This window comes from Hypanus sabinus, unplaced genomic scaffold, assembly GCF_030144855.1.
Source record: "Hypanus sabinus isolate sHypSab1 unplaced genomic scaffold, sHypSab1.hap1 scaffold_125, whole genome shotgun sequence".
NCBI classification, from domain to species: Eukaryota; Metazoa; Chordata; class Chondrichthyes; order Myliobatiformes; family Dasyatidae; genus Hypanus; species Hypanus sabinus.
This window is the reverse complement of record NW_026779314.1, coordinates 8,213-36,204: the sequence shown is the minus strand read 5'-3', so window position 1 is coordinate 36,204 and position 27,992 is coordinate 8,213. Positions and strand designations below refer to the sequence as shown.

General features: G+C 44.3%; 1 protein-coding gene across 3 annotated transcripts; it reads right to left on the bottom strand.

Annotated features, from left to right (window-relative positions):
- Positions 1-329: 329 nt before the first annotated feature.
- LOC132386666 (NACHT, LRR and PYD domains-containing protein 3-like) lies at positions 330-27,766 on the bottom strand. Of its 3 annotated transcripts, none has more exons than XM_059959003.1 (11): positions 27,614-27,766; positions 25,376-25,573; positions 24,340-24,627; positions 23,307-23,464; positions 18,549-18,720; positions 18,387-18,452; positions 3,578-5,306; positions 1,880-1,966; positions 1,552-1,722; positions 1,229-1,396; positions 330-1,064 (listed from the first exon to the last, which is right to left on the bottom strand). In XM_059959003.1, exons 1-11 carry the CDS (start codon positions 27,621-27,623, stop codon positions 977-979), a joined length of 3,135 nt encoding a protein of 1,044 aa, XP_059814986.1. In that variant the 5' UTR covers positions 27,624-27,766; the 3' UTR covers positions 330-976. The 3 variants fall into 3 exon arrangements, with proteins under 3 accessions (XP_059814986.1, XP_059814987.1, XP_059814985.1); XM_059959004.1 differs by having other exon boundaries at positions 27,601-27,711; XM_059959002.1 differs by lacking the exon at positions 27,614-27,766 and having other exon boundaries at positions 25,376-27,576.
- Positions 27,767-27,992: the final 226 nt, after the last annotated feature.

Sequence of the window (27,992 nt, the reverse complement as noted above, 5' to 3'; positions counted from 1 at the left end):
TTTTGGCTCTGTTGTGGTTAAAGGTTGGACAGTGTTTGGGGCCGGGCAGTGTACGTAAGGAGAATGCGTGGGGGTGGAAGGAGAGAAGGCGCCAGAGTGAGAACGATGTAAGAGTGGAGGGGGATGGACCAATGAAATGTGGGGGTGAGGGGCAGGAGCTGGAAAAGTACGGGATCAGCATTGGGGTGTGGGGGGTACTAGGTCCTGGATACTAGACCTCCCTGAGCCTGGAGGTGAGACACTGCCCTGGAGTGAAGCTCTGGACCACTACCGCGGTGCATGGTGTTTGCCAGGCAGCAGGAACCTCAGATCAAGTCTAACACCGAGACTGGAAGTTATAGCGATTTATTGATTTCATTATGACATATGTAAATTCAACAACGCGTAACCTACAAATTTGCGAGAATAAATAAGCTGTTCCAAATTCACTCAGAGTCACACACAAATAACTGACTGGTGACAATGAGTGACAGATTGAATAATCAGTCCCGTTTCTCACCATCACTCCGGATTGGGGAAACGCTGATTATAAAATCACATTTCAGGGCTGTGTCCGAGATCACTGCAGTTCCAGGGTTGCTACAAAGGTACAGTATTTATCCATTTAACGTCATCATATTGGCCAGATTGCTGAATGTACTTCCCTCAGCAAAGTGAGCAAAAGTATTCTCTCCTAGAATAATCCCACCCCGGGTCACTGGTGTCCCAGATTGAGACCCACCACTGGTCTCCTTCAGTCTTTGTAACTCCACAAGTACTCACTTAAATGAGCACTAAGACTGGGACATCCAGCAAACAGCGCCAGTCACCGGTCAGAAAGGGGAATTACATGACTGTGGAAACACTTCTGACGTCTACGAGCACTTGGTTGGAAACGAGATCCATTAGAACCATTGGGAATTAAAACTGGAGCATTGTCATTAAAGGAGACGGCCAGGAATCGAACAAAATATACCCATCCCTTGGGTGCAAATGTTTACAGCAACACTGTCAGTCCAGGTCTGAGTTTCTCCAGAGACCTCAGTTCCGTCTCCCCAGTCTCACTGAAGTGATTTCTCCACAGCCTGAAAAGGATGGAAGAATAAAGAGGAAATAAACAACTGATACAACAGTGACTGTAACAGCGGACTGGGGTTAAAATTTCAACAACGCTGACAAGCAAATATCACCGGTAAACCTATGGATCCGCTGATATTTTATCACACTGAGCATTAACAGGAACACTCACTCGATACAGGCCAGACTCGGGACTGTCAGTATGAGGTGATGAAGAGTGGGGATAGATCGGTCCGTGAGTGCGTTTGATCTCAGGGCCAGCTCTGTCAGTGAATGGTTTGTACTGAGAGCATAGACGAGATCTTCGGCACCAGAATCTGTGAGACCAACCTTCCAAAGCCTGCAGATGAGAGAGAGAGAGGGTGAACAGACACCAAGACACAGGAGAGAATACAAAACCCCACTGTTTATCTGTAACTCAATTATTATCACATTAATGTCAAATGTCAGCGACCCAGTGACTGTAAACACAAGCTCCTACAATCTGGTACTTACCACAGTTTCTTTATTTTACACTCCGGGTTACTCAGAGCCGCAGACACCAGTTTCACTCCTGAATCTCCCAGTATATTACCACTCAGGTTCAGCTCCGTTAGTGTTTGGTTTGCGCTGAGAGCGGAGGCGAGATCCTCAGCACCAGCATCTGTGAGTCCGACATCGTTCAGTCTGGGGATGAGAGACAGAGGGTGAAGGACACACAGACAGAGACATCAGTAATTCCCAGTGTTTATCAGTAAAATGATTACTGATGAGCTTGATTTTTAATATGTTTAATTTCTGACACCCAGAGACTGTAAACACAGTCTTACAATCTGTTACTTACCGCAGTTTCTGTATTTTACACTTAGGGTTCTCCAATGCCGCAGACACCAGTGTCACTCCTGAATCTCCCAGGATATTTCCCCCAAGTCTAAACACAAAGATACAAACTAATGAACAAAGTGATTGTAGCCGTGGGTATAAGATAATATCTCTCATTCCGATATTTCAGGAAACATGAAACCCTTCTGTAAATCACTGATTTAATGTCACTACAGAATGTCAGTAATTTAGTGTCAGTGTGACTGTAATTTCTCATAATCTGTCTCCTTCTCCAACAGTTAGTATAGTGTTCCTGATGTAGAATGACAGAAGGGTCAGGGTTGAATGGTGAGAGAACGTCCCTCTGAGAGGAGGCATTATGGATGGGAAAATCTCCATGTGATGTGCACACAGAGACCCCACCACAGGAAAAGTGGTGGGAAAAATTATCCCCTCAGGAGGAAGGCGAATGAGGAAGAGGGCTTCCCATAGGGGGATAGGGAATGAGGAGGTGACTCCAAGAGGATGAAGGGGGATGGGGAAGAGATTTCCATAGGATGAAGGGAGTAGGAGTGGAAGAGTGATTCCACACAGCAGGAATGGACCCAAGGAAAGAGAGATCCAGAGGAGAAAGTGGCATGAGGTAGAGAGATCCCTATTGGAGGAAGGGGGATGAGCAAGAGAGAACACCACAGTGGAAGGGAGATGGGAAAATGATCCCCACAGGAGGAAGCAGTTGGAGAATAGGGATACTACTGGAGGTAGGGGGTGGAGAAGAGAGATTCAAAAGAAAAAAGGGGGAGAGGAAATTGAGATCCCACCGGAGGCAGAGGAATCGAGAAGAGAGTTTCCACGGGGTAATGGGGATGGGGAACAGAAATATCACAAGGGGAGGAGGACAGGGAAGAGAGAAGAGAACTCACAACAGGAAGGGAATGAGGAAGAGAGATCCACTACAGGGGAAAGGGGGTGAGCAATGAAGATCCTACAGGTGGAAGATGTAGAAGGGAGAATCCTCAACAGCAAGGGGGATAGGTGTTACACTCACAAGTCAAAGGGGGTAGGGAAGAGAGATCCCCACGGGGAAATGGGGAGGGGTAGAGAGAGAACCGACAGAAGAATGGAGAAAAAACGAATGCACAGGAGGAATGGAGCTGGTACAGAGAGGTCCAACAGTGGGAATGGAAGTGGTGAACAGAGATCCCACAGGAATATAGTGATGAGAAAAGATGTTCCCACAAAAGGAGGTAATGCGGACATAGATCCATGGGAGAAGTTGATCTAAACTGAGGTCCAAAATCGGGAGAGATGCTGCCCACATGGTGACTTGGTATCAGGGATTGAGAAAAGTCACACAGGTGGAGTGATGGAAATAGTCACATACAGGGAAGGACAGGGGAGGGCAATCTCACAGCAGCATTTTTAAACCTCTCACTGGGAGAGTCAACTGACCCTCTCTTGTCTCTCAACGGGAAGAGGATGTGAAGTTCCTACACACCTCCTGCTGACAGTGTCGGTTGTTCATGATTTGATGGTCTCCAAATCCCATCAGAAAGAACCACAGATCCCTCCTGTCCTTGGGGAATTACTGACCAGTCCACTGGCCATTTGGCATAAATTTTCACAATCTGATTTACTCAGATTTTACTCAATTTCCTTCACTTTGAAACAGCACAATGGAACAGTTTAACATTTCAGAGTGAGAGAGAGATCTGGTTACCTCAACTCCTGGCACTTGTGCAGCCCCGGTCCCAGTCGCTGTATACCTTCAAACTGAATGCGGCAGTTCCAAAAATCGAGCTGTTTTATTGTATCACAGAGTCCGATGACATGAGACAGGACTGTGCAGTCAATCGGGGTTAGTAGCATTTCACAGAATGAAAGTTTTTCCACAGTTCCCAGTGTATCCTGGGCCAGTTCACGATTCTGAGATTCAAACAGGTAATGCAATGTGTTCAAGAGGTTCCTTGTATCATCTTCACCAGCAGAGTTATGTATCTGGTGCTTAACCTTGTCCTTCACCCACTCAATCACTCCGCAGATTGTTTGATGATGGAATGGACCAAGAAACTCCTCCAGGACCTGAGCTGTCATTGAGGAAGAGAGACCAGCAACAAAACGTAGAAATACCTCAAATCGCCCATCTGTGGTGTTGTGGGCTCCAGTGAGGAATTTCAGGATATTTCCTGGATGTATATTCAGAAATTGTGTGAGTGCAGCTACAAATTCTTGGATGGTGAGGTGCGGGAATGTGTATACCACACACCAGGCAGAATCCTCACTTTCCATCAGGAACCCAGACAGGAACTGGGAAGGGTGTAGAACGTAGTTGATCAAATCACCATCTGTAAACACAATCTTCTTCTCAAACACTCCTCTGAAGGCCATCTGACCAACCCTGAGTAACACATCACGGGGGTTTTCGATCTCTCGGCCGTGGTTTTTCAGGATGTTGTAAATATAGTAGGAGTACAGTTGGGTGATGGTCTTGGGAATTTGCTGTGGTTCCCTGACTCTTTGTGCGAAGAAGGGGCCTAATGCCAGAGCGAGGATCCAGCAGTAGGAGGGGTTGTAGCTCATGGTGTACAGGATCTCGTTCTCCTTCACGTGTTTGAAAACATCTGCTGCCACCGTCTCATCTTCAAAATGCTTGATGAAATATTCCTTGCGTTCTTCACGAGAAAATCCCAGGATTTCAGCCCAGACACTGATCTCTGCTTTTTTCAGTAAATGGAGCACAGTGGGGCGGGTTGTCAGCAGCACTGAACACCCTGGGAGCAGATTGTGCTGGATTAAACTGTACACTATATCAGACACCTCACACCGGAAGTCAGTATCTGTGCATGCCAACTGAGGTCTAGTGTCCCTCTGACTCTTGGAAAAATCGATTCTGTGTTTGAATTCATCCAAACCATCAAATATAAAGAGCAATCGCTTAGGTCGTTTCCAGACCTCTCTTAGAGAATTCCCAAAGTAAGGATACTGATGCAGAATCAGTTCCTTCAAGCTAATTCTGCAGGCAATGGAGTTTAAATCCCGGAATCTGAAACTAAAGACAAACTGGAATTGTTGGTATATTTTCCCCGTGGCCCAGTCATAAACAACCTTTTGTACCATTGTTGTTTTCCCGATCCCCGGGACCCCAGCCACTGCTGCTGAACTCCCAGATTTGGATTTACTTCGGGAAAAACTGACATCAAACAGCTGATCAGTCCGTATTCTCTCCAACTCTCCACGGAGATCTTTCTCTCTGCACTCTTCGTGTTCTGTGCCTCTTGCCCGCAGTTCATGTTCCACCAGTCTCCGATCACGAATGGTAGAAATGACCGTGAGCTCAGCGTATCTATCAACCAGCTGGAAAACGTTCTCCTTTTCCCTCATCAGGATCGTGTTCACTCTCAGTGTCTCAGTTTGTGCCCGCAGAGTCTCCTTGTGTTTATGTTGAACATCTTCCATGGGGACAGAGAAAGTAAGCAAAATGTTAAATCTTGCAACCGACAAAGAACTTTAGAACTGCATTTCAATATTCAACGTTTGAGGTTACATGAAATAACTTAATACTTACATGGATATCAGGAAAAAAAAGTAAAAACCTGCTGATAAACACCGGAAATGACAACGATGAATGTCCTGAAAATGTCCAATTCTCATTTGCTGATACTAATTACTGTGAAGGTGAATGTTCCCCTGATATCCCATTGCAATCCTGACTGCACTTATGTGGATGTTTTCCATTCCAACATTTCATCACTATTAAACCATTGTTTACATCATTAGCGGATGAAGTTAATGATATCCTGGTGCGGACATATGGAGAGCAGGATACTGCATTTTGGCAAAGTTACACAGTGTGGATTCACGGGTGTCCACAGCTCGTGCATCAAATCAGGCACAATGTATATGTGAAATAATCAAGTTGGGCAGCATCTGTGTAAAGAATCACAGAGGAGTGTAGGGTCGATAACCCAACGGAATGACAAGCAAGGAAATTAATAGTTTTCAGTTGCAGGGTTGGAGGAGGGGGATGCAATATGAACGGAAATCTCCGTGAACGGGACAGACCACGAGTGAGCCACTGATGTACAATAGTGGGATAGGGTGGTGATTCCTTGGTAACAGCTACAACTCAGTCTGGCATTGGGTGTGTGGAGCGCCCAATTATTGAAAACAATTAATTATTAATGTCACATATACAGCGGTACAATAGAAAACATTTTACAGGCTGTCCATATCGATCATTTCATCACATACCGTAGGTACATTGAGGCCGTACATGGAAAATCAGAACAGCATAGTTCAAGGAAGCAGTGTTGCAGTTGTCAAGAAAATGCAGTACAGGCAGACAATGAGGTGCAAGGCCAAAAGATAATTAACAGGCCAGCCTTTTGTCTAAAACTACGCTCCTAAACTGTATGCTGACATTTGTTACGATTAAACATCAGATCAAAACAATTTTCTGTTGAACTTTGTACAGTATGTAACTAACATCATTTTCTCTTTTATTGTCTTAGTTTTATTTTTAACGATAATAATGCTTGAACTACACCATCTGTACGAAAAGTGCTTTAGCAATAAGTTAGTATTATACTTTCTCAGGTCAAGCTGATTAACCCCTTGGTCTGGACATCGCCAAACACAGACATTTCTATCTAATTTGTTGGGAATTTCCAGACTGTTCTAGTGCTGTTCAGTACTGTTGTTTTCTGCGGATTTACATATGTAGGCCTAATTGTTTTACACTATTGAGCACATCTATTGGAACAATTTTTCAAACCCTGTTCTCGTCCTGCAGTCTTTCAATTCCTTCTTTTAACTCAGCTTATTTCTACTGCTTTCCACGAACTGATTTCTCTATGTTATGTGTGTGGTGTTCTTGTTATGAATTGCAAATGATTGCGTGGAGTGCTCAATCCCGTTTTCGCTGATAAAAATATATAATGAAAAGCCAACTCACTGCCTATTTGTCTCTTATACCTTTTACTCCTTTTCTCCTGGATGGTGTTAATCTAAATGGGTTCATATGTACATGTTTTTTTAATTGTCATTTACTTTCTTATTTTTCTTCTTAATATTACCAGATTGGTTTCAATCCAAGATATTATGCTAAAAGAACATGTAATTATGAGTGTTTGGTGCCATTGTTATACTTCTACCTTTTACTGTCGAGCTGCTTGGCAGATTTTCCTAAGCTTTGAAGTAAATTCTGTTGAATGTTTTCCCTTCTTCTGTGCTTGCTGATACCTCAAATACTTAGATGCTTCAGATTAATCCATCAGTTGTGTGTTGTATCCTGCTGCTTTTGAATTCTACTTGATGCACGTCACATGTGTTTTGAAAGGTTTTATCTATTTAGTGTTCTTGTTTTTTTTTATCCTGGCTCATTGTTCTGGATTGTTCTTTCAGTAATAATTCTCCGTGTATTGACAGCTTGTCGTGGTGGGGAACCTTCCGTGGCCCTGTGATCCCGAGAGAGATGACATCTGGAACTATGGTGCTGGTAGTGTCACCCATAGCGGTAAGGCCGAGAATGTTGTTCCTGAAAAAGAACAATCCAAACAAAATCTCAACAGTGGAACAGGCAGACAATGTTACTTCCAATTCAACGGCTGTGAAGTCAGACAAAGGCTGCAACAAATCCATCAGCTCCAGTCGTCCATGCCTTTGGAATTAGTCGGTTGATTTGTGAAATATTGTGTGCATGTTGGAGTGCAACATCAAGTACACATTAAACAAATACACGAACGGGCTTCTTCCCTCTGTGAGCTACTTCTTCAAAATGAAGAACATCACCTTCTAACTCGATGGATAGCCATGATGATCTGTAATAATGAATCCGCCGTAATGTAATTTGACTCTGAAAGCTGGATCAAGTATGTATTTATAATAAGGTACGCTGTCTACTAGGAGTGTATATATTGAAGCAAGAATTTAACATCTTTTCTTTTTGTATTTTAGATATTTCTTTGTGTTAATTTCCTGTTTTGACAAAAGGATCCTCCCTGTTTCTGGAAAGAGGTCTTTAACTCTGAACCAGACATTCAATGTTTCCTTGTCGTCATCTATTCAAATCAGATCGTGAGGATGTCTTCCGTGGAGGGTCTTGATCTTCTATCCTTTAAAGTTTAATGTTTCTTTATTATATTTTGCTCGGTTGTGTTTTCGCAAGTTTAGGGATGTGTCATATTTGCAAGGAGTGTTGAATCCAATTTTGGTTGATGAAAATATATCCCTTGAAGTTTTATCTGACATTTGTGTAGTACTTGGTGTCTGTTATCCCTCTTCCACCTTCCGTCCTAGGTAATGCAATGTTCAAAATACATATATTATCAAAGTATGTGTAAGTGATAGAACATTGACGTTCATCTCCTTTCAGGCACCGATAGAACAAAGAAACCCAAAATAAGCCATTGAAAAGCATATCTTCAAACACCTAATGTGCGAAGGAAACAAATCATGCAAACCAACGTTGTTCAGAACAAAAATCCATCAAAGAAAGTCGGTCCACTTATCCCCAGTTCCGTGCAGAGCAGAGCGAACTTTGGGGAGCTGTGAGCTGAACTGCCTAACTGTCTCAGATCCCGACACTTTTGAACTTTTCCATTCTTACTGGTTGCTGAAAATGACATTCAAACATCAGATTCAGTTGCGTTGATACGCTCTAGGCCGCTGTCTTATATCATCCTGTAGATATCTTCTCAAATTCGGCCTGGTGCTCAGATCATTGAACAAACCTCAAGATCTGTAATTTCGATACGCTGCGTGGCCTGGACCAGGTCTGTCCAATTCACCTGGCGCCCAAATATCATCCATACACAGGGATCTGTCGCTTCAATACACTCAGGGACCTGTATCCCGTCTCCTCGATTCGGCTGGCGCTCTGGTCCCTTAAGTCTGGGTAATCTCCTCGGTTCTGCCGCATCAAATTGCCTCCTAGTCCAAAGGGAAGCTATAGGCTTTCACTTAACCATTCAATGCGTCCGAGTGTGCATAGTGTTTTCTAAAACTTGTTATTTCGATTCTTTTACTCTCTCTGGAAAAACTTCCAAATTGGTAAATGGCCAAGGTGTGATGACAAAAGAATATACCATTATAGGTACAGCAAAAGAGTTTATTGCCTTTGTTTTTTTTTTAACTATTGAGCTCTGGCAGTTTGCTTGAGCCGTGAAGTAAATTCTGATGGAAGATTTCCCTTTATTGCAGAATGTTCTAATCTATTTGCTTGTTACTATCCAATATACTTGTATGTTTCACATTCCTCAACTGGTTGTATTGTTGCTGTCCCTGATCATTGAGCGAGTACTTCCTCCCTGATGGTTGCAATGAGAATCGGACATACTCCGTGTGAAGGGGTACTTTACTGCTGGATGCCGCCTCTTTTTGGCCTCGCTCCTGGAAGATGTCTTGGATACCAGGGAGGCAAGTGCTCATGATAGAGTTAACTGCCTTTACAAATTTCAGCAGCTTATTTTGGTCCTTTGCAGTGTCACACACCTTTCGACTCAGTTACAGACAATGATACAACGTCCGAATGATCTCCACGGCACACATTTAGACATTTGCTAATGTATTATGTGACATATTACATCTCCTGAAACCCCTCGTGAAATATCACCGCTGCTATGTCTTCTTTGAGGTGTTAGGCCTAGTATCAATCCTCAGAAATGTTGACACCCTGGAACTTGAAATTGTTCAAGCACTCCACTTCCTCTCCCCCAATGAGGACAGGTGTGTGCTCGTCTTACCCCCCTGAAGCCAACAAGCAATCCTTTGAGCTTACTGGCAAAAGTAAGACAAAATTCTTTCTGCGGCACCACTCAACTGGCTGAAATATCTCACTCCTATATGCCTTCTTGTCACCATCTGACATTCTGACAATAGTTGAGTCGTCAGCAACAATATAGATGGCATTTGAGCTGTGCCACGTCTCACATTCCTTGGTTTAGAGAGAGTAGATAAGTGGGATAACACAGATCCTTGAGGTGTGATATACTTGATTATCAACAAAGTGGAGATGTTATTTCCAATCGGTACAGACTGCGATTCTCCAGCTCGGAAGTAGAGGAGCCATTTGTGTTGGGAGGTACGGAGGCCCAGGTTTTGAAGCGTTTGATCATAGCTGCGGAATGACGGTGTTAAACTGCAGTTGACATTAATATTCGTATTGTCCAACTGATCGAAGGCCGCGTGAAGAGCCAATGAGATCACATCCAATGTACACCAATGTTGGCGATAGGCGAATTGCAGTGGGTCCAGGCCCTTGCTGAGACAGAAATGAATTCAAGTTATAACCGATCTCTGATAGGTCTTCATCACCGTAGATGTGAGTGCTACTGGACGATAGTCATTACGGGACCTCACCTTGCTCTTCTCGGACACTGGTACGCTTGGAAGCAGGTGGGATTGTACGTCTGCAGCAATGAGAGGTTGAAAATCTCTTCAAACAGCTCATTGGCGCATATTTCCAGAGCCCTACCAGGTACAGCTTCAGGGCGTGTCACCTGACGAGGGTTCACCCTCTGACATCGGCCTACAAGACAGATCACAAGGATCAATGGGTGCTGCAGAGATTCTCAAAGCAGTAGTTCTATTCTCCCTGTCAAAGCGTGCAGCAAAAATGGTGAGCGTCACTGGGAGTAAAGCATCATTGTAAGTAATTGTGTTAGGTTTCGGGTAGTTGTAAGCATTGTCCTGCAAACACTGCTAGAGCTGATGTGTACCAATTCCCCCTCCAGCTTCGATCTGAGTTGTTCTTTTCCTCTTGAGATAACCCTCCGTAAGTCGTATCTGGCTTTCTTGACATGAAAGCCACAGATCTAGTCCTCGGCTGATTTGAATCTCCTGGATCATCCGTGGCTTTTGATTTGGGTATGTACGGTATGGTCTCGTAGGCACATAGTCATCCACACAGGTTTTAATGAAATCAGTGACAAGTGTGTTGCACTCATCCAAACCCGAAGATGAATCCTTGAATACGGCCCTGTCCACGTACTCAAAGCAGAACTGTAAGCGCTCCTGTGCTTCCAGTGTCCATACCTTCTTGTTTCTCACTACCACTCCAGTGGTCTTTATTCTCTGCCTATACTCAGGGATTACAGGTACCGCTGTGTGATCAACCTTTCCAAAGTGCCAGCGTGGGATGGCACAGTAAGCGCTCTTGATAGTAGTATAACTGTGCTCCACTGTCTTGGTTCCTTTGATTCCACAGGTATATGTTGGTGACAATTGTTTAAAGTTTTTTTTTTACAAGCTGGTTTGCTTAAAATCACCCAAAACGATGGGGAATGCAACAGATTGTGCTGTTGACATGATCCTGATTTGGGATATACATCTGTAACAAGATGATGGCTGCAAACATCCGCAGATAAAATGGACGACGCTTGATTTTGAGATGTTCCAGGTTGGCGGAGCACGACTGGGGTAGAACCTTCACGTCTTTGCACCACAGGAACTTCATAATGATGCGTTACAAACAATACTTGTGAAATTCCTACAACATCTGATGAAGCATTTGTGTACTACAAGTACCCTATTTATTAACAAACAACAATAAGGAAGCCATTATGTATTTTTGCTGATTCGGACAATATTTTAATGGGTCATTTGTGATTTCTTCTTTAGGTCTTTTTTCTTTATGTTTTACCTTATTATAATATTTATTTTTATCGTGAGACCGTCTTAACCAAGTGGGTCAACATTCAATAGTATTATAAATACAGATGCTGTATTTAAACTGTAACACTGTCCTAGATTCTGATGGCACGTACATTCAGGCTTTGCATCTTCTGCACAATGGGAGATGGAGCAAAGAGAATGTTTGAGGTGGAAGACGGAAAAGCAGCAAGGCTTTGTGCAGGACAAGTACTGTCTTACTAACTTCAGGAGGTCATTTGGCAAAATCCAACATGGGAGCCTCATACAGAAATTAACATGCTTATAAACAGTGGTGAATTGGCATTTAGGATACATAATTGTCTTCCCCATAGAAGACAGATGGTAATGAGTCTTATTCTGGCTAGAGTTCTTTGTTCTTTAAGGATCCACACAGGGATCTCCCTGTGGACGGAGGCACAGTGGTACTGCTTTGGCTCTATCAGGCTTCGGTGAGATCAGGCAGAGGCGAGCTTTGAACGGGGAATAACTGCGCAAGCGCGGGAAAGTCGGGGAAGCTCAGCGGGGAAATCTACAAAGCGAGCAGAGGCTGAATGCGAGCTTCACTCCAGGTGAGGTAAGGCCGGGTAAACTCGTTTAATTAATCTAATTAGCTTGGTAGGTAATGGAGGCAGCAGTTAGGGCAGTTGAGTGCTCCGTTTGCAGTATGTGGGAAGTCAGGGCAAGCTCTGTTGTCCCTGATAACTACATCTGCAAAAGGTGCATCGATCTGCAGCTCCTGACATACCGTGTTAGGGAACTGGAGCTGGAGCTGCATGAACTTCGGATCATTCGGTAGGCAGAGCAGAAATAGACAGGAGTGACAGGGAGATAGGCACCCCTAGGAGTCAGCTTACAGGTGGTTGGGTGACTATCAGGAGAGGGAAGGGGAATAGACAGGAAGAGCAGAGCACCCCTGTGGCCGTTCTCATCAACAATAAGTAAACCGTTTTGGATACTGTTGGTGGGGACGACCTACCTGGGACAAGATGCAGTGGTTGCGTCTCTGGCACCGAGACTGGACCCTCAGCTCAGAAGGGAATGAGGGAAAGGAAGAGAGCAGTAGTGTTAGGGGATTGGATAGTTAGAGGGAAAAATAGAAGGTTCTGTGGGAGAGATCAAGAATCCCGGATGGTCTGTTAGCTCCCTGGTGCTAGATTCCGCGATATCTCGGAACGAGTTCTCTGTATTCTCAAGAGGGAGGGTGAGCAGCTGGATATTGTGGTCCATGCAGGGACCAACGATGTGAGTAGGAAGAGTGAGGAGGTCCTGAAGTGTGAATTTAGGGAGCTAAGTTCCAAGGTAAGGGACAGGAATTCCAGGATAGCAATCTCAGTGCCACATGACACGTGCAGGTGGGTTTCTAAATAGTAAGATAGTGCAGATTAACAGATGGGTGAAGACATGGTGCAGGGGGGAGGCCTTCAGATTTATAGATAATTCGCCGTTTTCCAGGGAAGACGGGAGCTGTTCCGTTGGGACGGTTTACATCTGAAATGGAGGCGGAGAAATAGTCTTGCAGGTAGGTTTTCTAGAGAGGTTCCAGTAGATTTAAAATTTTACGAGGGGGGAGGGGAACCAGAGTATAGGAACAGATGTATGGGAGAAGGTAGAAAAAGAAGACAGTAAATTTCTTTGTACTGTTAGAGATAAACAGAGAAGAAGAGGTGGAGAATTTCTTGAATACATTTATTTTAATGCTAGGTGCATTGTACAAAAGGTGGATGAGCTTAGAACATAGATTGATACCTGGAAATATGATGTTGCAGCTATTAGTGAAACATGGTTGCTGGATTGGTGTGATTGGCAACTAAGTATTCCTGGATTTCATTGCTTCAGGTGTGATAGAATCGGAGGGACAAGCGGGGGAGGTGTTGCGTTGCTTGTCAGAGAAAATATTACAGCGGTGCTCTGGCAGGATAGAGGAGAGGGCTCATCTAGGGAGACTATAAGGGTGGATTTGAGGAATGGGAAAGGTGTAGCAACATTTATAGGGGTGTATTATAGACCACCTAATAGGGAGCGAGAATTGGAGGAGCAAATTTGCAAGCAGATAGCAGATATGTATAGTAAGCATAGGGTTGTGATTGTGGGAGATTTTAATTTTCCACACACAGATTGGGAAGCCTAATGGTGGTGTGCCTGAGGGATCTGTACTGCGTCCCATGTTGTTTGGCATATACATTAATGATATGGATGATGGTGTGGTAAATTGGCTTAGTAAGTATGCAGCTGATACTAAGGTAGGAGCCGTTGTGGATAATGAAGTAGGTTTTCAAAGCTTGCAGAGAAATTTAGGCCAGTTAGAAGAGCGGGCTGAATGATGGCAGATAAAGTTTAATGCTGGTAAGTGTGAGGTGTTACATTTTGGTAGGAATAATCCAAATATGACATACATGGTAAATGGTACGGTATTGAAGAATGCAGTAGAACAGAGTGATCTAGGAATAATAGTGCATACTTCCCTGAAGGTGGAATCTCGTGTGGATAGGGTGGTGAAGGAAGTTTTCGGTATGCTGGCCTTTCTAAATCAAAGCAATGAGTATAGGGGTTGTGATGTAATGTTAAAATTGTTTAAGGCATTGGGAAGGTGAATTTGGAGTATTGTGTACAGTTCTGGTCACCGAATTATAGGAAAGATGTCAACAAAATAGAGAGAGTACAGAGAAGATTTACTAGAATGTTACCTGGGTTTCAGCACCTAAGTTAAAGGGAAAGGTTGAACAGGTTAGGTATTTATTCTTTGGAGAGTAGAAAGTTGAGGGGGGACTTTGATAGAAGTATTTACAATTATGAGGAGGATTGATAGAGTTGATGTGGATAGGCTTTTTCCATTGAGAGTAGGGGAGATTTAAACAAGAGTACAAGAGTTGAGAGTTAGGGGGGAAAAGTTTGAGGGTAACACGAGTGGGAATTTCTTTACTCAGAGCGTGGCAGCTGTGTGGAACGAGCTTCCAGTAGAAGTGGCAGAAGCAGGTTAGGTATTGTCATTTAAAGTAAGATTGGATAGGTTTATGGACAGGAAAGGAATGGAGGGTTGTGGGCTGAGTGCGTGTCAGTGGGACTAGGTGAGAGTAAGCATTCAGCACGGACTAGAAGGGCCGAGATTGCCTGATTCCGTGTTGTAATTTTTTTATATATATACAAACATTTTTTTTCATCAGTGACCCGAAATGAAAAATAGATGGGAAGATCAGTAAGTTTGTAGATGATACAAAGAATGGTGGTATAGTGGAAAAGACCAGCAAAGGAAATAGAGGAATATCGATTGGTTGGAAGCATAGGTGTAACAAAGACATCTGATGATTAATCCATCTAAACATTAAGTGCTGCAACTTCAAAAGTAAACAGACAGAGCATTGCTAAATGTTAACGAGCAGAGAGATCTTGGGGTTCAACCTCATAGTTGCCCGAAAATGGATTCAAGAACTGATAGGATGGTAAGGAAGGTATGTTGCTTGCTCGCCTTTATTAGTTCAGATCTGAACTGGGAAGTAATGCTGCAGATGTTACAAAATTCATTTTATACTAGAACTCGCCATCCAAAGTAAAGCCTTTGTGGACAAGTTTGTAGATTAGTCCGTAAAATTACTTAGGCAAATTTGAAGAATAGCCAGAGAAGTGGATGATTCAATACAGCGTAAGAAAGTGTATGATTCTTCTCTTGGGTAAAAGAATAAAGGTGAATACTATTTTCTAAATAGGAACAAAATTCAGAAATGAAACATGACTAAGTGGCCCCCCATGAAGGATTTCCTAAATGCTGATTTGCAGATTGAGTCAGTAGTAAGTAAAGCATTTGCAATTTTAGCATTCGTTTCGATAGTATGGCACAGCTGTAATGCTGAGGATTTATCAGGCATTGGGTAAACCATATTGGGAGTACTTTGTGCAGGTTTGTGCTCAATTTGTAAGAATAGATGTGCTAGCATTGGAGAGGTACTTCAAGAGAATGATCCTGGGAATGAAAATGTTAATGTATGCAGAGCATTCTACTGCTGCAGTTTGGAAGAAAAAGGGATGCCCCATTGAATGCTTTTGAATATTGGAGGTCGATATATAGTGTACGTAGAGAAAATGTTTCCTGTCGGAGAGGATACAGGGAGCACAGCCTCAGAATAGAAGTATGTCCACATTGAACAGAGGCGAAGGAAAATTTATTTCACCAGTGAGTGGTGAACCTGTGAAATTATAGCCATAGACGGCAGTGGGGGACAAGTCATTGGGGCTAGTTTGCAGATTAAAGATAAAGGCATTAAGATTTTTTTTATTAAGTGCAATCGAGAACAATAGCCAGATCAGAAATGCTGATCAGGTCAACTAGATCTCAAAGAGAACTCTGATAGGCCAATCAGTTGGTGCACTGCTGCTGAGCGATATAACACACAAAAAAAAATCATGCGTACATTTAGGAAACATTCAAGAATAGTAGAAATACTGGAGTCATGATGATGATGATGAAGTCTGCTGGAGAGAGACACTTATAAACATACTGTCCTCCAATATTCAAAGCGATTGAAGAATAAGGTTGCAGGGTAACACAACGTGGCAGGAGAACTTGGAAATAAAAACTAATCCCTTGCAGGAGAAAACAGCACCTGTTCTTTTTGCACTGTTTTCCAGCAGTTTAAGGACCAAGTCTAGCAGGAACATAAGTTACAGGGATAAGATAGAACAGTGGGTTTGAGAGTAATTGCGGAGCAAATTCCATGGGCCAAATGGCCTAATTTTGCTTCTAGGTCTAATGATCATGGCTTGCATCTGGAGAATTGCTTTCATTTCTGATCGGCCAACGCTATGAAGGATTGGACAGGGTGCAGAACGGGTTCACCAAGATGTTGCCTGGATCGGAGGGCAAGTGTTACAAGGAGAACTTTACAAAATTTGCTTTCTTTACTCTGGAGTCTGAGGAGAGATCTAGTAGAGAGTGGTAAAGGTAGAACAGAAAACCTGTATTCCTTACCAAAGACTGAAGTGTCTAATACCAGATAGCATTTGGTTAAGTAGAACCGGGATACATTCAAAGAACACGTGAGTATTTAATTTTTATTTCAGAGTGGTGGGTGCCTAGATGGTGATTGAGTCAACTGTTAAAGATAATCCTGGATATACATACGAATGTAAAGGCTATGGTCAATAATATCACAGAGGATGCCGATTTTTTTAACCAGATATGTGAAGAGCAAAAAAAGAGGGAACATATCCGATCACTAAAAAGTAATGCTGGAGTAACGGGGGAAATGAAATGGCTGATGAACTCAGTGAGTGCTTTTGTCGGTCATCACTGTGGAAGACACAATGTCAGGAGTGTGTTGTCTGGAGTGTGTTGGTATTCCCAGAGTGTTAGGATGAGGAATGAAGGCCTCTACAGAACTAACAGCCGGATTTGTGTAAAAAGACAATGAAGCATATTCAGGGTTCAATGAGAGTTTATTTGAGTTTCCCTTGAATCCGGAGATCAGTGAATGATTTATGGTTAAAACCAAAGAGTTGATTATGGACCAGAAAAAGGTATGATGTGGGTGCATGAATTAATCCTCGTAGAGCTATCAGAAGTAGAGAGATATGCAATTTAAAGTTCTCAGGTGTCAATTTCTGTTAGGATCTAACCTGGTTCCATCATATAGATGGGACTATAAAGGAGACAAGATACTGGCTATATTTCATTTTGGAGTTTGAGAATATTTGGCTTGTAACCTAAAACATGCAAAGCCATCTAAAGATGCACAGGGCAGAATATTCTAACAGGCTAAATCATCAAATGGTATGGGGGTGGGGTGGGCTACTGCACAGGATTGAAAGAAGCTACAGTATTGTAAAATTAAGCCTGGTTTTTGCTTCTGTGTAGACCTTACACCGTAACCTACACAAGATGCCTACGCTGTTGTGAGCATTTGTACTTGAGCGTTGGTGTGTCTGCTCTGCAATTCACTGCCAAAACACTAGTCGGTGATGGGGTTTCTATGCCACTGCATTGAGTTTCTTTGTGTACTTCAAACAGCGGCGACTTTAAACTGAGCGCATCATGTTGGAGTTGGAGCTAATAAATGTTGGAAAGGAGTTGCTTTTATTGAAACAGAGAGAAGATGTAGGAGGAGATGGTCTGTTCGACCATTGAATGAATTGAATTGGACCAAATCTCCTCAATTTGGTCCATTTTCCAATTTACGTTCTTTTTTTCCTCTCTCTCAATTCGAAAATGGCAGAGAAGAAGCAGCCAAAAATGCACAGAAGGAATTACGATGCTATCAAGTGGACCAATCACAGTTGTCGTGGTCTGTATCGCCGTGACGCAGAGTTACATTTTGCAGAGGTGTGCGTCCAGCTGCGGCGTAGGCTACAGTGTAGGGTACGCAGCTATGCCGTCTCTAAGCCATAGAATTGACCCAGAAGCATAAATCAGGCTTGTGTCAGCTCCATCATGGGTACGAGCCGTCGCACTATCCAACATATCTTCAAGAAGCGGTTCATCAGAAAGGTGACACCTATTATGAATGATCTCCATCAACCAGGACATTCCAGGTTCTTACTGCTCCCATCAGGAAGGGTGTCCAGAAGTCTGAAGGTTGTCAGGTATACACAGAGTGATTTAGGAACAGCATCTTGCCGTCTGTCATCCGATTTCTAAACGGACATTGAATCCATGGACACTACCTGACTTTTTATACGATTTCTGTTGATGCACTATTTTAATATATAAACTGTAATTCATTTTTTCTATATTATCAAGTCTTGCATTGCACTGCTCAGTTAAGTTAACCAATTTAACAAAATATGCCAGTGATATTAAAACTGATTATGATTAATTTTGATTCCCAAGTTCTGCCAGGCCACAGTCTAATATTTGAGTTGTGGTTTGAACTGTGCATTTCATCACTTACCTTTCAGTTGAGTGGGTACGTCAGATACTCCTCGGTCAATATTCAGGTATTCATCTGGATCTGGGCCTGTTTAAATCAAAAACTTACATGAACACAGAGCAAATAAAATTAACATTGTGAATTTCAATGTGACTTTGTGTTCAGTGCGTAGCTTTAATTTACCAAACTCCTCTATTTCCTTTAGTATTTTGTCCAGCTTGGGTAACACAGTCCTCATTTGCACAAAGGATTCCCACATCGCTCTCCGGGCCTGGAAGCCTTTGTCCATCACCAAACTGAGGAAGAGCCTGGAACTCTCTGTCAGGTTTCCCTTCTCTGTCTGTCCAGTGACTTTCTACAAAAGTGAAATAATAAATTTATTGTGTGGCAGGCAGAAAATATGGAGAAACTGCAGGAAAATACGTGCTCATTGTCCCGGTAGCTTCAGAACAGGTTCAGTCATTGGGCTGCCGCCTCATCCTCCAGAATCATGCTGAGCAAGAATAAGCCTTTGCTGACTCTCTGCAGTCGATGCAACGTAATTAATTTCCTTGATCTATCCATGAGCAACACGACAGAGAATGTGACAAGAACAGAAGGCAGTGGAGAGCAAGAGAGTTAGGACAATAAGAGTGATAAAAAATGGACAGCGGGCATTCACTGAACCATGGCTGAAAGAAGATCATATTTGGATGATTACATCCAATGATACACATTAGAAGCATAGAAACGTGAAACGCCTGCAGCTCAATACAGGAATTTCGGCCCACAAAGCTCTGCTGAACATGTCCTTATCTTACAATTTTCCTAGGGTACCTATATCCCTCTATTTTTCCAAGTTCCATGCACCTATCCGCCCCCACCACTGTCGCCAGCAGCCCATTCTACGCACTCACAACTCTGCTTAAAAAACCTCCTCAGTACCTGCCGACTTCCAAGCACATTAAAAGTGTGCCTTCTTATGTTAGCCATAACACCTTTTGATTGTATCGAAAGGATTGGCAAGTAACTTTGGGTAAACTCTGTTAGTTAAAAAAAATGAAGCTTAGAAAGATCCTTAGAAAGACTGTATGACGTAGAGTTATGACACCTGAATTATAAAATGACCCTGATGGAACTTATATACAGACCTCCAAACAGTAGCCAGGGTGTGGAGATTGTCATTGATGTCAGTATGCGGAAGCCGGATCTGGATTTTGTGTTGCGGTTTGAACCAAATTTCAGTAGTGAGAAGAAGGTAAAGGAACCCTTAAGAGTCAGTGATTATAATATGATAGAACCCGCCCTGCAATTCGAGAGGGAGAAGGTGAACTTAAATGATTCAGTATTACTGTGAATTAATGAAATTACAAAGGCCTGAGAAAGCAGTTGGCCAAAGATGACATCAGTTGACATGACAGCAGAACAGGGATGGCTGGAGTTCCTGGGAGAGATTTGGAAGGTGCAGGATAAATAATCACAAGGGATGAATAATTATTTGAAAGGGAAGATGAGTAAGCATAGCTCACAAGGAATTTTGTTTACTTGAACTTTCAGAGAACCTTTGACAAGGTGCCACGCATGAGGCAGCTTAACACCAATAGATCACATGGTATGACAAGAAACATAGTAGCATGGAGAAAGGATACATGTTTTTCCAATAGATAGACTTTTGGCTGACTGGCAGGAGACAAAGTGTGGGAGCAAAAAGGGCCTTCAGATGCTGGATGCCAGTGACTAGTATTGTTCTGCATGTGTGGGTTATAAGACCATTTCGTTCCGCATTATCTGGCAATGGCGTTACAAACGGAATTGATGGCTTTGCGGCCAATTTTGGAGGCAATATCAAGCTATGTGCAGGAACAGGAAACTCTGATGAAGCAGACAGTTGAAACAATACAGAGCAAATTTAACAGGGATGTTGCAGGGACTGGAGGACATGAGTAATAAGGACAGATTGAATAGGATAGGACTTTATTACTGGAACATAGGACATTGAGGGGAAATTTAATAGAGGGGAACACAACTATGAGTGTTATAGATAGGGTAAATGCAAGCAGGCTTTTTCCATTGAGATCAGGTGCTGGCACCGCAAGAGGTCAAAAGTGAAGGGTGAAAGATGAAAAGTTCATGGGAAACATGCGGTGAGCTTCCTCACTCAGGTCATGAGAGTGTGGAATCACTACCACCACAAGCGTTGGAAGGACAGATGCCTGATTTCAATAGTTAAGAGATGTTTGGATAGCTACATGACTGACTGTCACTAGGGGACAGGAGGCTGGACCCAAGTGCAGGATGCAAGCACTGAAGTACTAGGGGCAGTACAGGAATAACTAAAGGAAAGAACCGGGTGGGGAGACCAGGGCGTGCGAAAGAGACGGGCGGTGCTAGGTAACCCTGGGGTTCTGAGACTTCGTGGCTAGGCTGGCTCTTGGAGTCCTTGGCTAGGCAGGAGAGCCCCCTGGGTGGCCGCATAACTCCTGGGCAGGACTGCCTCACAGGCAGGAACAAGGAGGCCTGGGCAAGGCGCAGAACACCTGGGCAGATGCGGGCACAACCCATGGGGAGCAAAGTGTAGGAAGGGGCAGAGACATCAGGGTGGGCCGCATACTCCTGGGCAGGGCTGCCTCCCAGGCGGAAACACGGAGGCCTGGGCAAGAGGTGGGACACCTGGGCAGGTACCGGACACCATCCATCAGAGGTGAGGGGTAGGAAGGGAACAGAGTTTCCCCACAAGGCAAAGACAGTCCGGTCTGCTACCCGATGGAGGCAAGGGATCGGAAGGGAACTTGTTCCGGGGTGACTGCAAGGCTGACTCACATAACTTGAGGGTGAAGCCATGGGCCCTGCAAGCCGGGACGACCAGAACAAAGAGAGCCAATCAGACGAAACAGCTCAGAACATGGCAAACCAGCTCGTACAAGGCAACCAGCAAACAGGATAAAACAGGTTCAGAGTAGGACAACGACAACCCCATCCCCAACCCCAACCCCAACCCCCACAACTAGGCTCAGTCCCAGAGTCCCTTATATCCAACTGCCAGCTGATAGGCAACAGGTGCACATTCTTAAGCCAAGATGATCCTGTTTGGCTCCAGGGTGACAGGAGGGATGGCTGCAAGACCCGGAGTCCGGTGTCTGCGGACCAGATGAAGACCCGCAATGCGGGCACAGGAACGGACCAGAACAGTACCCCCACGCACACCTCCCCCCCCCCGTCCAAGGGAGCCTCCAGGCGACCAAGGAGAGTCTTTAGGGCTAGAGAAGTGTGGGTAGGGGGGAACGTACAGAACAGAGAGAACTGTAGGGTGACGGGAAATAGACTCCAGTGTCTGCCTTTCTGGGTCCATGCTGGAGGGGTCGTTCTGTCACTTGGAGACAGGAGGCTGGACCCAAGTGCAGAAAGCAGGCACTGAAGTACTAGGGGCAGGACAGGAATAACTAAAGGATAGATCCAGATGGGGAGACCAGGGCGTGCGAAATAGACGGGGCCTGTTAGGTAATCCTGGGGTTCAGAGAGAGTTCATGGCAAGGCTGGATCCCGGAGTCCATGACTAGGCTGGGTCTCGGAGTCCGTGGCTAGGCTGGGTCTCGGAGTCCGTGGCTAGGCTGGGTCTCGGAGTCCGTGGCTAGGCTGGGTCTCGGAGTCCGTGGCTAGGCTGGATCCCGGAGTCCGTGGCTCGGCTGGATCCCGGAGTCCGTGGCTAGGCTGGATCCCGGAGTCCGTAGCTAGGCTGGATCCCGGAGTCCGTGGCTAGGCTGGGTCTCGGAGTCCGTGGCTAGGATGGGTCTCGGAGTCCGTGGCTTTGCTGGGTCCCGGAGTCCATGGCTCGGCTGGGTCTCGGAGTCCGTGGCTAGGCAAGAGAGCCCCTGAGGCGGCTGCATAACTCCTGGGCAGGACTGTCTCCCAGGCAGGAGGCCCGGGCAAGACGCAGAACACTTGGGCAGGTGCAGGCACCACCCGTAGGGAGCAAGGGGTAGGAAGGGGTAGAGACCTCAGGGGGGCTGCATACTCCTGGGCAGGGCCGCCTCCCAGACGGGAACACGGAGGCCCGGGCAAGACGCGGGACACTTGGGCAGGTAGTGGGCACCACCTATCAAAGGTGAGGGGTAGGAAGCGGAAAGAGTCCCCCCGTCAGGCAACTGCAGTCCGGCCTGCTACCCGACGGAGGCAAGGGATCGGAAGGGAACTTGGTCCGAGCTGGCTCCAGAGCTGACTCACAGAACTTGAGGATGAAGCCATGGGCCCTCCAAGCCGGGACGAACGAAACAAACAGAGACAATCGGACGAAACATCTCAGAACATGGCAAACCAGCTCATACAAGACAACCAGATTCAGAGCAGGGCAATCCCCCCCCCCATCAGATTTGGTCCCAGAGTCCCATATATCCACTTGCCAGCTGATAGGCAACAGGTGCACCTTCTTAAGCCAAGATGATCCTATTTGGCTTAAGGCTGACAGGAGGGGAGGCCGCAAGACCCAGAGTCCGCGGTCTGGAAGAAGAACCGGAATACCACTGGTAGAGTAATAGAGGGCTATTGCCTGCGTGTAGGTCAGTGGAAGAAGGCAGTGTAAATATGTCAGCATGTAGTTGGGCTGAATGTCCTGTTTCTGTTCTGTACTTTTCTGTGACAATGAAAGCTCAGCCACTCATTGTTTGGAAATTCAGATAGAGACCGGAACAGGTGTGGCTAGCAGGTTTTCCCTCTCACAGTGACTGTAGTGACGCCAGTGGTCCAATTTACAATCTGTTAGCTTAATATTCATCCTGGATTAATGACTTCAAGTGAATTTGATGGGAAGTCCGGAGAAGATGCAAAATTAGTTTTAAACTGAATGTCTGTTCAACAGTGCTAATGCACTGCCATGGCCGTTTAGAACTCTGAGAAAGTGTAGATGAATTTTGATAACTATTCCTTCAGATACCAGCAGCTCTGTGACAATACACTAAATGCACTCACCTCGTTTTCTTCTCTACTAAAATGTCCTTCCTTTGTCAACGTCCAACTGAGCCTTTCAACCATTTCTTCAATTGCTTGTTTCAGTCTATCCCTGTAGAAGTCTGTCATTTGGTACAGCCTAGTGTCGTCCCACCGCGTTAGGTCAGAGATTGTAAACTCTGGATTTGTGAATATAAAAAGGAGAAAGCAGACAGTAACTCAAAAATCCATCATCTCTCTTGCTCTCACATCACTCAGTAAATACATCATGTCTGCAATCTCAGCGTTCACCTGCCTTCAGCTACGAAAACAGATTTTGTCACAATCTCCAACACGGGCCTTAAAACCAACTCAACCATGCTTTGGGCATTAACTTGCCAAAGAACAAAATTACCAGAAAACAATTCTCCCACCCCAGCATTCACCCAGATCAATTTAGGATAGGCAATGTAATTCTGTGTATGTCACTGATACACGCTTCCCAGAGATACATTTCCTTAATTCACGTCGCGAAAACACTTTCTTTATCTGGACAGCGGAATCTCCTCAAAGACACATCCTGGAAGCCCTCAGAGCAGGTAGTGCATTTCCGGTAGAGGGGTAATGGATGAACCACTACACCTTTTGCACCTCATTCACATGATAAAGTCTCCTCTGCCAACAGTCCGACAAGGCCCGACATTCTCCCTCCTCCCTGCCTCATTCTGCGATCATTTCATAGGCATCCGTTAGTCTCGAGAGACCATGGATTTGCGCCTTGGATGGGTCTTTCCAGGGCGCAGGCCTGGGCAGGGTTGTATGGGAGACCGGCAGTTGCCCAAGCTGCAAGCCTTCTACTCTCCACGCCACCGATGTTGTCGGAGGGAAGGGCACTAGGACCCAAGCAGCTTGGCACCGGTGTCGTCTCAGAACAATGTGTTGTTAAGTGCCTTGCTCAAGGACACAAACACGCTGCCTCAGCTGAGGCTCGAACCAGTGACCTTCAGGTTACTAGTTCGACGCCTTAACCACGTGCCAACATTCTGCGATCAAATCACCCTCATATTTTACTCACCCTTTCCGTGCTGGGGACTTGACAATTCCATGTTTGATGCATCTCCGTGCTGACAAGCAGTCAACTTACTAATTCCAGTTGCATTGTCTTGATTAGTGTCGCTGTCGCCACTGTTTCTGGACTGGCTTTGTTCGTCCTCCTCTACACCCGGAGTACATTCCATTGGGACATTCCTCTCAATCTGATCCTGCTTTGGTACCTTGTTTCCCATGACCCGATTATTTTCTCTTGATGAGCTGCCTGGCAAAATTCTATTGAGTAATTTCTGTACCCGTTTTGATTTCCCACCTGAAATAAAGTATGAATTACAGTTTATACTGGAGTGATTTAGAGCTTTGCAGAATAATTACTCACAATAGGTGGCTGCAGTGGAGTCGAGATTCTGTCTGATCAGGTTTGGAGTGGGACTGTGCTGGTGAATGTGAACCACACGTCCTGCCAGGTGACCATCGCGATAAACTGGTGTCAGGACACATCCACTCCCAGAAAGAGAACAGGATAGACGCAGTAATACTGATCACGGGATGCTGAGTATTTCAACACACTGCTGAACAGAGAACCTTAATAGCAGCAGTACAGCTGATAGAGGGACATATTACAAGGTTTATCTTCCAGAAGCACTCCTTGTTGGGGACTTGACAATTCCATGTTTAATGAGCTTCCAAGCTGAGAAATACAGTGTATACTAGAATAATTAAGAGCAAAGAAAAACAAGGATTCACAATGAGTGGCTGCAATGGAGCAGAGATTCTGGCTGATCAGATTTGGAGCGGGACTGTGTTGGTTAATGTGAACCTTCCAGGTAACCGTCATGATAAGCTATCATCTACTCCCAGAGAGAGAACAGGACAGACACAGTAATACTGATCAATGGATGCTGAGTATTTCAACACACTGCTGAACAGAGAACCTTAATAGCACCAGTACAGATGATAGAGGGACATATTACAGGGTTTATCATCCAGAAGCACTCCTTGTTGGGGACTTGACAATTACGTATTTAATGAGCTTCCAAGCTGAGAAACAGTTGTCTCACGTGTGCTGATTGCAGGGACCTGATCAGTGTCGGTGCCACCACTCTCTCTGGGCTGACTTTGCTTCTCCTCCATTGGGGCATCGGTCTCCATCTGACTTTGATTTGATACATTGCTGCCCATGTCCCGATCACCTTCTCTCGATGAGATGCCTGGCAAAATTCTCCTGAATACTTTCCGGGCCCGATTTAATTTCCCACCTGAAACAAATGATGCATTACAGTGTATACTAGAATAATTAAGAGCTAAGAAAAACAAGCATTCACAATGACTGGCTGCAATGGAGCAGAGATTCTGGCTGATCAGATTTGGAGTGGGGCTGTGCTGGTTAATATGAACCAGCCAGGTAACCATCATGATAAGCACACATCTACTCCCAGAAAAAGAACAGGATAGACACAGTAATACTAATCACTGGATGTTCAGTATTTGAACATTCCGATGGCCAGGGAATCTTAATGGCACCAGTACAATGATGCTGGGGCATATTACTGGGATGATCTTCCATAAGCAAAGATACACCCCCCTCCCCAAAATCACAGGACACCATGCCTTCTCTCTGAGCTTGGGACTGCTGTGGCCTGAATGTTGCCAACACACTCTCTGAAATTTACTTCAACTTCCTCACAGAGACACCTACATCTTGTCAACAATTTGCAAATCCTATTGATGTTGATGTCTTCTAGTACCTTCACACACACTGCACCGTAATATGTATTTGTAAAATTTACCGTGATTTCCTCACTCTTTTTCTGTTTTAAAGGTCACCATCCACTATCAGTGAGGTCAAGAACCGGTGAATTATTCCGTGTCCTGCATTAGCAACGTCATTGTTAAATGTAAATATACGTACAATGTGCTATCTGTACATTGACAGTAGAAAAAAGAAATGTAATAGAATCAATGAAAGATTACAAACAGTGCTGACAAGCAGCCAATACGCAAACTCCATTCTTTGCAAATACAGCAAACAAATACATAAATTAATGAAGGGCATGAGAACAAGAGTCTTTGAGTAATTCGAAGGTTGTGTTCAGTGTTGCGGTGAGTAAAGATATCCGCTATTTCAGAAGCCTGATAGTTAAAGGATAATAACTGTTCCTGACCCTGCCAGTGTGAGAACAAAGACAACTGTACCGCCAGCACGGGGGCTACTTGATGATAGTGGCTGCTCTCTTTTGACTGTTCTCCTTTGTGGGGAGGGCTTATTGACGGGGAAGGGTTTGGCAGTGATGTACTGAACTGCATCCAACAATTCATACAGGCTTTGTCATTCATTGCCATTAGTGTTTCCATGCAAGACCCTGATGCAGCCTGTAAGGATACAACCATTGTGCCTCTTTAAAAGTTTGTATAAACTTCTCACCTCACCACGGGTGAACATTCTGCCTTCACTTGCTCAAACGCTAAATTAAACCATTTAGACAGTAAACAATATTGAATAGACCACCAATTACCTCATTCTCCACTGATGGGAAGTTCAAAGTTCAATCCTAATGATAAGGACAGATTGTGGGAAAAAATGCTTCAGTAACGACATGACAGTCATGAAGCTCTGCTACAGGGAGTAAAGTCCCAATCTCTGCGGACCTCTCCATCTAGATCAAGCCCTCCACTCGTGATAGTATTCTGAAAATCTTTTCCGTACCCTTTCCATCTTAATGACATCCTTCCTCTGCCCTATCTCCATGCATAAACAGTTTCAGGGAAATGTGCATCGATTCTTTTGGTTCACTCTGTTTGGCAACACCTTTCATGTCCCTACTATTTACCGTGCATGCTCTGCCCATACATATTTTTGCAAGTACGCCCTTGCAAACTCTGAAATGCCCTGTATTCACCCAATCTCTAAAATCCTGGAAGTGTTCCAGGTCTTTTATTAATGGAAGTTTGAGGCGTCTTCCACTTCTGGACATGTTCAGAGATAAAACAGACGCTGACTATTCCCTGGAGTGTTTCCTGGAATGTGACATTCTGTGCTTAATTGATTTTGGTGCTGCTGCTCCTTTCATTCAGGTGAAGCTCTGCATGGTGACCGCTGTGATTTGACCATTATCGGTGTCACATCCCTGCTCTGGAACTGTTGGATTGATGAATTATTCAAAGCGGCCCCTTTGCAGTGGGATCAATGACCCTGATTGCTGAAACTCTCCTGTGCTCAGTTCACATCTGTGTATGTTTCCTTATCTTAACCACTGAGACCAACAAAACAGAAGTTCAATCGTACCCAGTGATTATACCTTTGTCCATTGTGATTTTGACTGATGATTGTTGATTGTCATCTTGTTTTTTCACTTTGGTACAGGTGCAGGAAAGCTCCACCTGCTGGTGATCCTCTGAATCACACACAAGGAAGCCGTGAATCAGGGAGAGTGCTAATAATAATAATAATAATAATAATAATAATAATAATAATAATAATAATAATAATAATAATAATAATAATAATAATAATAATAATAATAATAATAATAATAATAATAATAATGTGATTGATCCAAATGGAAAATTCTTTCATTATAGCAGCAACATTTAAAAGCACACTTAGCAGTGTGCTTACCTAATAATAACTGCTGAATAATAATACTCAAAAATACTATACCAATAATAGTGAACAAG